The 14,576-nt window shown below is 35.1% G+C and overlaps 1 protein-coding gene across 1 annotated transcript in view; it reads right to left on the bottom strand.

Moving 5' to 3' along the window:
* Nucleotides 1-14,576, bottom strand: part of MAN2A1 (mannosidase alpha class 2A member 1) — a 155,701-nt gene that overhangs the window by 35,913 nt on the left and 105,212 nt on the right. Inside the window, exons 13-16 of the mRNA XM_054715013.1 lie at nt 11,714-11,879; nt 10,215-10,430; nt 9,384-9,506; nt 6,666-6,780 (exon numbers count right to left, since the gene is read on the bottom strand). Coding sequence (XP_054570988.1) covers nt 6,666-6,780; nt 9,384-9,506; nt 10,215-10,430; nt 11,714-11,879 — 620 coding nt within the window. The remainder of the gene's footprint in view (nt 1-6,665; nt 6,781-9,383; nt 9,507-10,214; nt 10,431-11,713; nt 11,880-14,576) is intronic.

Genomic DNA, 14,576 nt, shown 5'->3' on the forward strand with positions numbered 1-14,576 from the left:
CTCAACTCTCCCAACCCTCAATAATGACTCTCTTGTAACACTTGTTGTCTAACTCATCTGGTCACACATCCTCTTAGAGAGATACAACACTTAGTGAGTACCAAACTTCATGTTAACTCAGTATTCCTCCAACACTCCTATGAGGTAGACTTTGTTATTGTCATAATAATGAAATCAAGGCTAGTTAATAATCTGTACAAGACCATACAGCTGGTAAGCATCCCCATGGGATGAGAACTGGAATTGAATTGCAGGTGGGCTGACTCCAGAGCCTGAAATATTAACCCTGTACTTCCCCGGGGTTTCCCTTCCCTGGGCCCTTCTGAGTTAGTACACATTTGTGGGGGATGCTATTTCCTTGCTAAGAGGATGTGCCTTCAATGCAGCAGCTTCTGTCAAACAGCCCCCAAGATAACCTCTGAGTTCTGAATTTATGTAACTAGAAAGGGCTTCTAGTTCCTTAAAATAACCTTCTCTTTCATGCCTGTAGGGAATAATCAGATTCAACACATGGAACTTATTTCAATTTTTAAAAGTTCCAATTAACAGAAAAAAAATTCTTAGCAGTCAATTGCATGATATTCCAAAAATGTCTTAATTACCTAAGCCTACCTAGCCATAACTTACTGAATGCTTTTTACTCTTAAATCAAACTAAATATGGAATGTAGTCCAGGGGGAAAAATGAGAGATTGATTGCAAACCATTTTAATATCCTCGTGAATCTTTTTATGGAAATAAAATCTTCAGTGAAGCTCTGAGACCTTGTGTACAAGTTGGAGGACCCAAGGGATGGGGCTAGAGATTCAAATGACCTCAGAAGATGAATTTAGAAGCAGGGGTCAAGCACCAGAGAGCCTTTATGTGACACTAAGTTTTGTGAAGACTCTTACATGGTTCTACCTAATTGGTCATCTAGTCTTTCTACAGTTTAAGGAACGAGGTCTATAGTTTGCTTAGCAGTGAAACTAAGGATTCAGATCTCTAATTCCAATGTGATTATCTTATTTGTTTAACTAGATGAAGTTCATTTTGATTCTCTAAAAGTCAAGGGTCATATTAGAATTCATTTTTGTTATATATTCAAAATAGAAAAAAACTAAGCAACCTCTCTTTGCTAAATATGCCCATGCAAGGAAAATACAAGTCATTTCAGCTAAAGGGAAGTTTTTTCTTCCATACTTTTTGATGGCAGTTCATTACATTTTACCTTCAGGCTAGTTGCTTTCTTTTAGCAAGATCCATTACATATAGTACCCTTATAATATGTTGGAGGAAAGTAGGCAAAAGTATTGTTATTTAAGATATTTCTCATAAGGGGTAAAACATACAGACTCACTGACTCCCTCACAAACACACACCTACATAGGAGAACACAGTCCTGGGGGGAGAAAATAAACCCTGAAGGTACATATTATAACAAATCTAGAACCTAAACTTTGTGCCACTGAAAATGTACATGACACATTGGTAACCCATAGCAACATAATTCTTCAAAGTGGCTGCTGATGTCAGAAAACTAGGGCACCAAAGTCTAATAATTACAGCTCTGAAGACAAATGAAGCCATAGCTAGCAAATGTCACTTACTGATCACTGTGTCACCATAAGGCATGTACTTTTTGTGATGGTACAATATCAAATATAACACAAGGGGATACAGGGGCTTCTGCTTGTATCATTTTCTACCTTCCAATCCATGATTAACAACAAAAGCTAAAGTATCCTATTTGGTAACATTTAAAGCTTCAATTTAATCGAAGATGATTACACTACAAGAAAAATGAACCCCCACCTCTCTCATATTTTCCTCTGGAAAAATGTTATTTGCTACAAACTAAACAATCTTTTAGAAATCATGAAATAGTTCCAAAAGGGTATTCATGAAATTGTGGTCTCTGTGAAGTAGATTTATTATTTAACCTGACATAAGGCAAAGCGTTATGTTTCATTAGAAATCTCTAAAACCACTCTGATCTTTTGGAGCTTTAAAAGCTAGTGGATTTCCTCTAATTTACTATTTCTAGAAACCTTTTGAATGTAATGTCTAAATGATAATGAAAAAAACCCCACAGTGCTTTTTTTTTAATAACTTAAGTGATGTTAAGAAAAAGACTTTAAACGGTGCCTCTTATTATTCCCATCATCCAGAGAGAACATAAATAGAAAAACTAAAGTTAAATAACTAAAAACAAAATCAGCAGGTGGGTTGAACCCAGGCCCCTCTCACCTCAGTTTGTTTCAAAATCAGTAATAATTCTCTGATGGCTACATCTAACTGACCCCCTTGTCTTCCTATAGTTAAAGAAAGTGAGTCTTATATCCTATATAATAAAAGCCTAATATACAAATCGACTGAATAGCGGAATGACTGGTGGAACAACTAGTCACTATGATGCACACTGACCACGAGGGGGCAGATGCTCAACGCAGGAACTGCCCCCAGCCTGCAGGCCCCAGGCCAGCCAAGGCGGGTGCCAGCAGGGCCCCCCTATCACTCCACCGGTCGCCCCACAGAGGGGCCCTGATCGCCAGCCAGGCCTAGGGACCCTACCCGTGTAAGAATTTCATGCACTGGGCCTCTAGTCCTATCTAATAAAAGAGTAATATGCAAATTGACCATCACTTGAACACACAAGATGGCTGCCACAAGATGGCCGGCAGGGGAGGGCAGTTTTGGGCGATAAGGCCAGCAGGGGAGGGCAGTTGGGAGGGACCAGGCCTGCAGGGGAGGGCAGTTAGGTGTGACCAGGCTGGCAGGGGAGGGCAGTTAGGGGCAATTGAGTCAGAAGGGGAGCAGTTAGGCGTCAATCAGGCTGGCAGGGGAGTGGTTAGGGGGTGATTAGGCTGGCAGGCAGAAGCAGTTAGGGGCAATCAGGCAGGCAGGCAGGCAGGCAGGCAAGCGGTTGGGAGCCAGCAGTCCTGGATTGTGAGAGGAATCGGGCCTAAATGGGCAGTCGGACATCCCTTGAGGGGTCCCAGATTGGAGAGGGTGCAGGCTGGGCTGAGGGACACACCTCCCCCCCACCCCACCCCCGTGCACGAATTTCATGCATCGGGCCTCTAGTAGTTTATATAATTTGGAAAGGGTTGTTTGATTTTGTTTTCTCCTGAAGCTTACTTTGGACAAAAGTTACTTTGGGAAGAGAAGAGCCAAAGAATAACTAAAAAAGAGATTAAGAAATGTAAGGATATTTAGTCAGGCTTTCATTACTTTAGTCTTTTAAAAGAACACTTCAAGTAAGCTGAATTTGACACTCAATAAAGACAGAAAACCCATAATTCTAACTCATTTTCTGTGTTGTTATTTTTTTACCCTTATTGATGAGATAATAATGACTTTTGTATAATTAACTGGTTTAGTAAACTAATACAATTATGGTATGTAGTCATAAAACAGTAATAGACTCTCTCTATCCCAACCCCCAATTCTTTCTTAATCATAAATTTGGTACTAACAACAAACAGGCTATACTCATTAATACTTAGCCAAATAACTGCATCTGTTCAGTTTAAAGGAGGCAAAATTAACATATATTCAGAAATAGTTAAATAAATTAAATTTGAGGATATGTACTTTTGTTAATTGAAAAAATATTAAGCAAAAACCAATCTATGAAAGCATGAAAGTTGGCTGAAGTTTTCTTTGTACCCAAGATGAAAAGCCTTATTCTGTCTATGCATTTTGATCAATCACCCAGCTGCCTGGTTTACATGAGGCCAAAGTTTAAAACATAGAAGAGCTTTCAAGTATTTGTTCATACATTTGCTTTGGAGCAGCATAATCAAACCCCTTTCAGGTAGTTTGAACACCTAGAGAGTCGCCCACCCTGAAGACTTCACATCGCTGTTGTAGGTCTTAATTAGTGATCTGATTAAAACCCCAATGAGTCAGGATCAGATCACCTGAGCCCTCCTGCAAAGGCATATGAAAGAAAAGGACAGATGGAAGTGGGTCACAAAAGCTACTGAGAAAAGGTATTATGTTTCCACAATTGGGCTTATTTTTTCCAGGAGGGAGACTTGTAGAGACAGTTTCAAATACAAACATGGAGGGGTATACAGTTTGCAAGAAAGTATTTTAGTGATCTGGTAGCTCCATCTCCCATCAACGACCTTCATGTTGGGAAAAAAATGCTCAGAGTTTGACAGTTATATATGCCAGTTTCAGATTTCAATCCAGGAAAGTACAGTGAAACTGATCCGGAGAGACATAGCTATGTTAACTTCATATTATACTAACTTACTTATTTGTCATTTCCTGCAAACTTTGGAGGCTTTCTGCTTTCAAGCCACAAAAATAAAGTATCAGGGGGGGAAACAATTCAAATTTATTCCAACCATTGAGACATCCAGAGGCAATCTAAGGTCTGCATATTTATTTATTTATTTATTTATTTATTTATTTATTTATTTATTGTTATGCTAATACTTTAAGTGCCTTATTCAGAGAGCCAGCACTGACACCATGGAAGGCCAGGAGCCAGTTAAAATCCCTTCCCTGCTACTCAGCTGCTGGGCATTTCCAGCTGCCCAGTTGGGGAACAGGAAGAGATGGGGAGATGAGAAAATACAAGCACTCAGTTCTAAGGACTGGTCCTTGGAATAAGTACACAGACAAATCAGAGCCTATTAACTTCCAAAGTGACCACTGAAGCAAGATAGCAAGTGACCATAGCAGCAGAAGCAGGCCCTCCAACATACAGAAACAACCCTCGATTTGAGATCCAGATCCCCTGAACAACTCAAAAAACTAAGATGTTGCAGTGCAGGTCACAAAAACAAATAAAAGCAAAGCAAGTAAGCAAATACACTTGATTGAGAAGTTGGAATTTTCTGATGTGCGGCTTCAGCACTCACTCTGAGAAACAGCCTATCCCTAAATAGAACTGATGTAAAACAGTGGTAAACCAAGCTTGATAACACAAGCCTACATCATGTGCACCAGGTTATACTCAAGAAAGGACTTTTCCATTAAAAAAAAATTTTAAGCAAATTTAAAAGGAGGTAAGTATATCTCCTGTACGATAATGCTATTTTGTACCCAGGAAGTGAAACTTTTGGCTGTAGCTGAAAATGTAACTTTAGAGCTCTAGAAGATGTTAAATAATGGCTTATATAAAAGTACAAAGGGATGGTTACAAATATTATTTCTGACTTACTAGAGGTTTTGGGAGAAGATTATTTCAGAACTACAGACTTTCTTGTAGGTAGCAAAGTAATTGCAGATAACTGTACAAAACATTTAGGACACAAAGTTAGTGTCTAGTATAAATTTTCCTACCTTCTAGAAGACCTGTTAGTTCTTGATGTAACATATGAAGCATGAGTTATTCTGAGAACATATCTCATTATATCACATGGGAAACTTTGTTAATACCTGAAATTCTAATAAAAGGCAAGCCCTCTGATGGTGGGGGGTGGAGGTGTTAGGGAGGTGGGAGAATTGAGCAAAAAAAAAAAAAAGAAAGAACTCATGGACATGGACTTGAGTGTGGTGATTGCAGGGGGGAGGGAGTGGGAGAAGGCATAGAGGGGATAAATGGTGATGGAAAAAATAAAATACATATTAAAAAATCTGTTTAAAAGCAAAATTAAATTTAGACACTGAAATTAGAAAATTAAACTTCAGCTAAGAGAGTCCCTGAACATTGCATGCCTTTCTGCTTCCCCACGATACTTAAAAATTAAACAGTGCCTGCCTATACATTTTATCACTATTTTGTATAATGCTTTATTGTCTACCTGTATGAAGACTCAGGGGAAAGTATTTTTCCTTTCTAGTTTTTTTCAGCTTAGCTAACAGCAAAGCAAAATTTAAAGTGGCATTTTCATGAGGTCTTTTTTTAAGAAAGTTGATAAATGGTAAATGGCCTGGCTACTACGATGAAATCTGTGGTTGGAAAAGTACTCTACCCTAAAAACACTGAATTAAAAATCAATTGACATGATATCACATAATATAATTCTGAGAGTGTCTGGGTACCACAACTCCATCTAGATCCTATGGAAGGATTAATGCTAATGCCCACAGTTAGTTCCTAAAGGGATCAAAGGCTATTTCTATCACTTAGTTAATAAATATGCTTCTTAACACTGTCCTAAAAGTAATAAACAATTGCCTGATCTTATACTCTAATAGCTGAAGAGTAGTGAACAAAGAGAATTAGTTTAGAACATTATTTTAAAGTTAAATTCCAGTGATGCATGCTATTGCAATACATTCTACATTTAAGGCAGTGTGTGTGTGTGTGTGTGTGTGTGTGTGTGTGTGTGTGTGTGTATCAGGGACCCACTAATTGAAAGCCATAGCTGACATAATTTCCCTTCTATAAAATAAAATAAAATAATAAAATAAAATAAGCTACACTATTTTTAGATTTTAGAAATAAAATTGAGCTCATAACTAAGACAAATGTGACGGTAGGAAAGAGAAGACATACAGAAAAAAGAACATGTATATGTACGGTAGAGTTAAATGTTTTACCATTTTTTATTATCAAAGGGTAAATATTATATTTTAAATCATACAGTAAGTATGATGTCAAGATGATGCTTAGACCACTTCTAAAACCCAACTTCTAATTTATTAAAATACAACACAAGGAAAACAAAGATTCAAGAACCATTACACATATATCACAACTGCATTTCTCTGTTTTCTTACCCTGTATGTTGTACAGTCGGACACTATGGGTAACATGTTCAAAAAAGCAAGTTACATCCGAATAAAACCTTCCACGTTGTACTCTGACAAGGGGTTGGGTTGTGTAAACATAAGGCTGAAGAGAAAATGACATTTTTAGAAAAATATTTGGGCTTTTAACTTTTCCAAGAAATATTTATTATAGTTTCCAAAATGGCAATTTCATATCACCTGATATTTGCAATTTTAAGTGAAAACCTTACGAAGTGTAATATGCATTTGCTATAAAATTAATTTTCATTATACAATAATTACTGAAAATAGAAAATAAAAATGTTACAACTTGATTGGTGTAGATTTACAAACATTCCTCCCAGCCATAAAAATTTCTGATTAAAGTCCTGCTCTCTTGTCCATATATTACTTATTAGATAAAGTGCTCGTTCTGCAGCAGTGACATTTTCCCAGGCAAACGTTTATTATAACCATGGCCCCCTAATGTTCCAGGGTCAGGCAGGTGGCAAGGATGACCACAGGGAGTCATCTAAACAAACAGGAAGCAAGATTCAGAAACACAGTTTAATCACAGTTAGGTTTACTACCCTAAAAATACACTGCCCTTTTACTTGAAAGAGCTAGCTGAATATAAGGCAAACATAAACTTGAAAAAGCCCCACTGATTTAGTTTTCATTACTTAGAATCTACATTCAAGAAAATATGGGACTAATACACGTAACTTATGTGAACAAATTCAAAGCATTCATAAAGAGTTATATTTTCTTAAGTATTACACACCTTAGAAAGTTCAACAATAGTATAAGAAGCTAGGCTTGCAATGTGAACTACTTAAGTAGCATACGATTTTCAGAACTATGTAATTTTCTTCCAAATTTACCTCTTTGGCTACAGAAAAATGTTCTGAAATTAATATAATGCTTTACCTAATGAACACATAGCTAGAAAGTAATGGAGAGGCTGAAACTTGGGACAGTAATTTCTAGGCCCCTGCTTTTTTTCTGATATACCCAGCTGCCTCTTTCCCCGATATGCTTTTATCTTCTAACCATATGATAGTTTTCTTTATCTTTCTAACATTCGAGTTATTTAAAAATAAAATGATTTTAAATAAATTAGTTACTATGGTCCGTGCATATTTCATAGCACAGATATATGAATATACAGTGAATACACACTTTGAATAATTATTAATTCAGTGGGTTACATCTGAAAAGAAAGAAGCATCAATAGAGCTATCAAACAATGTATGTGTATACATACTTATATATTTATTTTTTAAGTACAAGACAGTCAAAGCAAAATGCCTATTCAATGACAAAAGCTGATGAGAAAACATGGGCCCACTGCACATCCTGGAATGCCTACTGTAAGCTGTACCTTACCTTTAATTCCTCACTAATTTAAAAAACTAAAAACAAACAAAAAACTAGAATTCTTAGCATGACCTACACAATCCTTTAAAATTTATATTTGATTTCAGTTAGGAGGCTTGTCTAAATTGTAGGACAAAAGTGACATTTTCAGGAGATAGGTTCCTAGGCAACAAAATATGGAGAATATTTAACTTATCATGAAGTGGAGAAAGCCTGTGTAAATACAAAAGCAAAGGAAGGAAATCTAAAAAAAAGAATACAGAACTGACTACACAAAAATTAAAAAGTACCTTAATAGAAAAATAAAATTAAAATTAACCAATTAAATAGCACATTGAGAAAATTGTGCAATATATAGGAAAAATAATTAATTTTATCATATATGAAGAACACTTACAGATCTATAAGTTATACCAATAGAAAAATGATCAAAGAACTTAAGTAAAAACTCGCAAAAGAAATATGAAAGGTAAATAAATGTGTAAAAAAAATTTAACCTCACTAATATTCATAAAAATGTTAACATTAAAATATTTTCACCTATTATTATAGGTAAAGCTTTTAAAATGGCTAATTCTCAGTGCATGAAATGGTATAGTATTCGAAAGCTATTCTCAAAAAACACTGATGGGAGTGAACATGCACTCTTTCCAGAGAGAAAAGTAGTATGTATCAAAGGCCTTACAAGGTCTCATCCACTAACACAAAAGGACTCTTTTGGAAAGTTATTCTCAGGCAATAATCAGCATTGCATATAAAAATAATGCTACAGGGAAAGATTATCACAATGTTACAGTAATGAAGTATTGGTGGAAAATGTACATATACAACAATAGGAATTTTTTTTTTATGCATAAACACACTTTTCTTTTTTTGGTGAGAACAATGAAGCTCTACTTTCAGCAAATTTCAATTATACAATATAGCTATCACCATGGTTTACATCAGACCTTCAGACCTATTCATCTTATAACTAAAACTTTTTAAACACAACAGTGTACATTAAAAATTTTTTTCGAAACCTATACCATCAGATTGTGAGCACTGTTACAATGAAAAATATGTAATACAATAAGACAAAAATTGAAGATGGTGGAAAAGGGGTATGTATACAAGACAATAATACATCAAAATATTGGCATTGGTTTACATGGGCTTTTATGAAATAGTTGATAAATTTTATTGTTTTCTGTATTTTAAAAATGTGTCAAAATTTGCATATACTACCTTTTCAGTGAAGGGTGGTGAAAAGGATGTTATTTTTTTTTAAGGTACTAAAAGTTATGAAGAAATATGACCCAGTGGCCAAGCTATTTTTCTAGAATAACTCAGCTCACCAGCACTTACTTTGGCTTCTCCATCGGGCAAGAAGAGGTAGGCACCACTTTTGTCCTTTTTACTTGTGGTTCCATACCATGAAAATTGTACTTTTACCTTACGAGTTTCACCATCTTCTTTATTTATCATTTCCTAAAGAGAAAAAAATTTAAAGGCAACTCAGTATAAAATATTAATGATGTTGCATCTGGTTCTACGTATATGTCAATTTAATAAGTTATCTCAGGATAGATTAAAAAATGCTAATAGTTTCTAATACTCACAATTCTTGGATGAACACTCACAATGTTATACTTAACCTTAGAATTAAAAACCTTCACAATAGGAACCAAAAGTCAGAACACACTTTTGTAAAGAAAGCGATACACAAATTAAAACACTGAGACCAGTGCTTCTCCAATCCTTTGTAGTGGAGGAGCAGGCGTATTTTTTTATTTCCAATATGCATGAACCAATATTTTTGTAAAGTACAATAAAAGTGAATTACTAGAAAATTAAATTTAAAGTAATATACCAAACACATACTCAAATCTTATATAGACTCAGTAGGCATAAATTGACTCTGTAAAATTGTTTTCAAATTTTCCATAAAAGTTTCTAAACAGTCACTGCTTCTACACTTTTGTGGACCAGTTACAAACAGTTCACAAAGGAGCACCCGCCACAAACTATACTTGTGAGGAGCAAGTGGTCACTAAGACCACACGAAGAAGGCTCACAGAGCTCATTCACCTTTTCTCTCAGAGTATTTGCAAACACTGTTTCCCCTTTGCATAAGTAATCTCTACACATTATAATAAAATAAACCTTCTATGTATTTCAGAACTATTCAGAACATACCTCCATAAGCCCAGATTGACCAAATTGAAGCTTAATAAAAGAGTTCTCCAGAGTTATTTCTTCAGCATTTTTCATATTCTTCACATTGAAAATGCTTTTATTTTCTATGTTACCATTATACAGGACATACTCAGCTACATGTGGATATGAATTTGATGATTCCAAAAGTGTATACACTTGCAGTCCCAATGGTGGCATCTGTGCTAGAAAAGAGATCTTTAAAAGACAGAAGATGGAATTTATTAAAGAAAAATGTACTCTATTGAAAGAAAACACATTTATACTTGTGAAAAGAACAAACTAATTCTATAAATATGTTTTGATAACTCAAGGGTAGAGTATCAACATCTCAGTTTACCCAGGTACCCTAATAACTTTAAATTAGTAGAATTATCAAAGACATTGTTTTCACTGAATAAATGAAATCATGTGACCATTCTCAACTGTCTTATAGTGCTCATAAATGTTCAGAGAGGGAAATTCCCTAAAACAATAAGGGCTTACTACAAACAATGATTTTTTCCTAATTAGTAGGAATCTTTTTACAATACTATATTTCAGTAAATTAAACAGAAAAACGGGCAGTGTAATAATATAAATATTAAGCGTATTAGTTCAGTCAACACCAGCCACCCAATGCCTGGGATCTAGCAGACACTGAACAAGGTTTAGAGAATGCACATACTGTAAGATCAGACTTTCTAGGAACTACTGTTCTATTTTCTAGATAGGATGTTTCCTGTAACATCTTACCAAAACTTGTACCAAACCTTTCATTTCTACTTAAAGGATTCTCAGTTTATTAGAGCAACCAACAATGGCTTTTGACAAATGGAAGTAAATCTCTTTTAGAGTTCCTCTCTTATGGCTGTGTATTCAGAAGTAATAGTTAAAACTGTACTCCAGACTCTAAAATTTCAACCTTACTAATGACGTTGGGGTTCAGTTTCATATTGCTTATTTTAAGAAATCCCCCTCCCTGTCTGTTACCTGGTCCAGATTTTCCCTAATTATATCTTGGAGAAGAAGCATCTTACTTATTTTAGGAAATAACTCTTTCATGATATATGTCTCTCCTTTGCAATAAAAAAATTGAAAGTACCCAAAGTTATGTAGAAGGGTGGTATTTATCTCAATTTCGATATGCATAATTGTCATTAAACTGAGTTAGACAACAAAAAAATCCATATTCTGTAAATAATGACTACTTCAGGAAAAAGTAATGATTACAATACACATACTTACAAAGATATACAATATACATGTTAATATGTACTAACAGTAACATTAGAATATATATACTAAGAAATGTATTAATATTTTGGGAAACACAGAATTTATTTTCCTTGTGTCATTTAACTGGCTGGTTAAACCCCCTGGTAATTACAACTTTAACCACTTCACACACAACGACTGGACAGCTCTAGGAGTCATGTACACATATATAAACTGGTCATACCTTTTTAATGAGGCTTCTAAGTTCTGTGGCAGAAACATACCTCATAGGCTGTTTGTGAAATAGTACTGGCTGTATTCCAAACCGCACTCATTTGAATTTTCACAGGCTTCCCCGAAGCAGAGGACACTTTTACTGCGGGGGAACTCACACAGACTGAGACCAGTGAGGTTCGTTCTTGCTCTGAAGGATTATAGACCACAAGATACCTGCAAAAACAGCTGCTTCACTATTGTGGACTCAAAATACTTGCAGTTCTTTAATGCTATTTGTAAGATCTCAGCTCATAGATAGTCATAGAGTCAACATGCAGAGAAATTACATAGAATATTTTGGTGAAACTTTTGGAGAACATGCTATTTCATCACAACAAATACTGCACAATACAAAGGGTAATGAAACAATGGTTCACTTTCTCAGAATAAAATGATATACAAATAGAAGCCATTAACAGGATTGTAATGAAGTTATTTTCATGTCCCAGAAAATGACTGATATACATATGATCTGTCTCAAAGAATTAGCTCTATACATCTAATATCTTGATCCCTGCCTAATGTAGTGGAATTAAAGAAATATATAAATTATTTGCAATTTAACCATAATTAATTTCAACTAAAATTCTGACATTCATTTTAGACCACTAAAACAGCAAAAATGTATGACTATATATGTGGAATCACATAATTCACACATATATTTTAAATCCAAGAGACTTAGTTCTGAAAAAAAGACATATGAAGTTAATTCACTTAAAATAGGGGATAAAATTTTATAATAAATAGTGGCAAAATATTTGATTGGGACTTATCTAGAGAAAGGAAAATAAAAACTATTAAATAATTTTAGGCAATATTTGCCACTAGTGTTATTTTTAGAATGAAAAAAAAAAATGAACTGAGTGGGGTTTTGGTCAGACTTTTTCCAACAGTTTTTTTACTAGTACATTATGACATCCATCCTGTAACATTTGTTTTTACAGGATGGTCTTAAACATAGTTATATTTGTTTTTTAAAATGTCAAGGACTTCATTTTTCCTAAAGTCTTCTCTCCATTTTTCAATATTCCAGTGATTCTCAGTTGAAGAACCTAACATCTTACTTTTCTCAGTAGCATGACTCGGCCAGATATTCACTGTTTTATGGCTTTTCCTCTGAATAGAAATGTTCTAGACCAGTGGTCGGCAAACTCATTAGTCAACAGAGCCAAATATCAACAGTACAACGATTGAAATTTCTTTTGAGAGCCAAATTTTTTAAACTTAAACTTCTTCTAACGCCACTTCTTCAAAATAGACTTGCCCAGGCCATGGTATTTTGTGGAAGAGCCACACTTAAGGGGCCAAAAAGCCGCATGTGGCTCGCGAGCCGCAGTTTGCCGACCACGTTCTAGACCATCATATCACAGACTTCATGAATTCTGAAGCCTTTGCAAGATTTATGATTTTAGCTTTAACCAATTTGTATCATATTATCTTCAATTAAATAAAAGGATATTGCGAAGACCATGTCTGACCAATACTATAACTCACTGATTCATCAGTGATTATTTTCATGATCTGAAATATTGTTTTCCTATATAATTTTTTAATTGCAAGAACACAGAACTAAAATTAGATAGCACTGCTTTTCTCCCTGAGACTTAGCAGCTACAATGAAGGTGGTAGGATCAAGCTAGCATCATTTAGGCAGTGCATCAGAAAGCCTAGCAGTATTCCTGTATCCTACATATGTGTCCTCTATGTTTCAACTGCATTACAAACCGTTCATTAAGAAATAAAATTAATACCTATAGTGGCCAAAACTAAAGCGAAGGCAACAGGAAAATATGAAGATAAAGAAAATCTGTAAAGTGTTTGACTTATAAAGTGTTTGTCAAGAGAAGCACATATGATTAAAATAATATTCTGAAATAATCGAGAATCCTTACATATATGAGAAGAGCAGTAGAAGCTATGCAGTTGAAACATATTTACAAAGACCATTGGAGCCTCCTAATACTAGATAAATCCTATTTTATCTACAGAAGCAATTTTCAAAGAGAGTGAGGGTAATGTCCCCTTGAAGGGTATGTTTAACTGACTTACCTAAGGGATCTATCAACCTCTTTGCACCCTCCCATTGCTCTGTACCAGGCTAACATTGCACCTGGCTATTCTCCTATCATGAACACACTGGAGAATCACAATGGCCAAGATTCACTGTTACTAAGAGGATGATACTCTGTTCCTAAGGTGCACTGGGGAAGAAAAAATAGCTGAGGATCACTCATCCTCAGCAACAAAGATGTTCAAATCAGCATCCCAGAAAGGAGTAATTTACTACTGAACCCCATGTTCCCAGACTCCAGCCAGTCTCCTAATTGTGCAGAAGCCCTGAGGCACACCCTGGTACTAAGCCTAGAATTCCCTGGCAAGTTCTTTGGATGCTCTAATACACAGAATTGGTCATAAAGATTCTGAAAATAAAATGTAACATGTGCCCAAGCAATAAATTAGGTAATAAGCATCCAGAACACTGATTCCTTCCCATGGGAAAAAAAGAAATGACTCACATTTAAAGCAAATAATAACTTTAACCATACATTTGGTTTTGTACAATATTAAATCATTTTTTATAATAAGCTGTGAACTAGGTTCTGTTTTGTTTCATTTTAGTAGCTAATTAGTATTTGACCATAATGATGTTTCTACTGTACTGAATGATTATGTAATTATCATGCCAGGAATCTATTCGAAAGCTAAATGTGTAGAGTATATAATGAGCATAATGCTGCACTAAGAAAATAATTTTTTAACATAATTGGAGATTCACAGCGTGTTTTTCAAGTGCAGCACAGCACAAATTTATCTTTTACACACAAACTTCTATCTGTGTATATTTTAAGTAGAGTATAGAAGAAGCAT

The sequence above is a fragment of the Eptesicus fuscus genome, chromosome 4, assembly GCF_027574615.1.
Source record: "Eptesicus fuscus isolate TK198812 chromosome 4, DD_ASM_mEF_20220401, whole genome shotgun sequence".
In the NCBI taxonomy this organism is placed as follows: domain Eukaryota; kingdom Metazoa; phylum Chordata; class Mammalia; order Chiroptera; family Vespertilionidae; genus Eptesicus; species Eptesicus fuscus.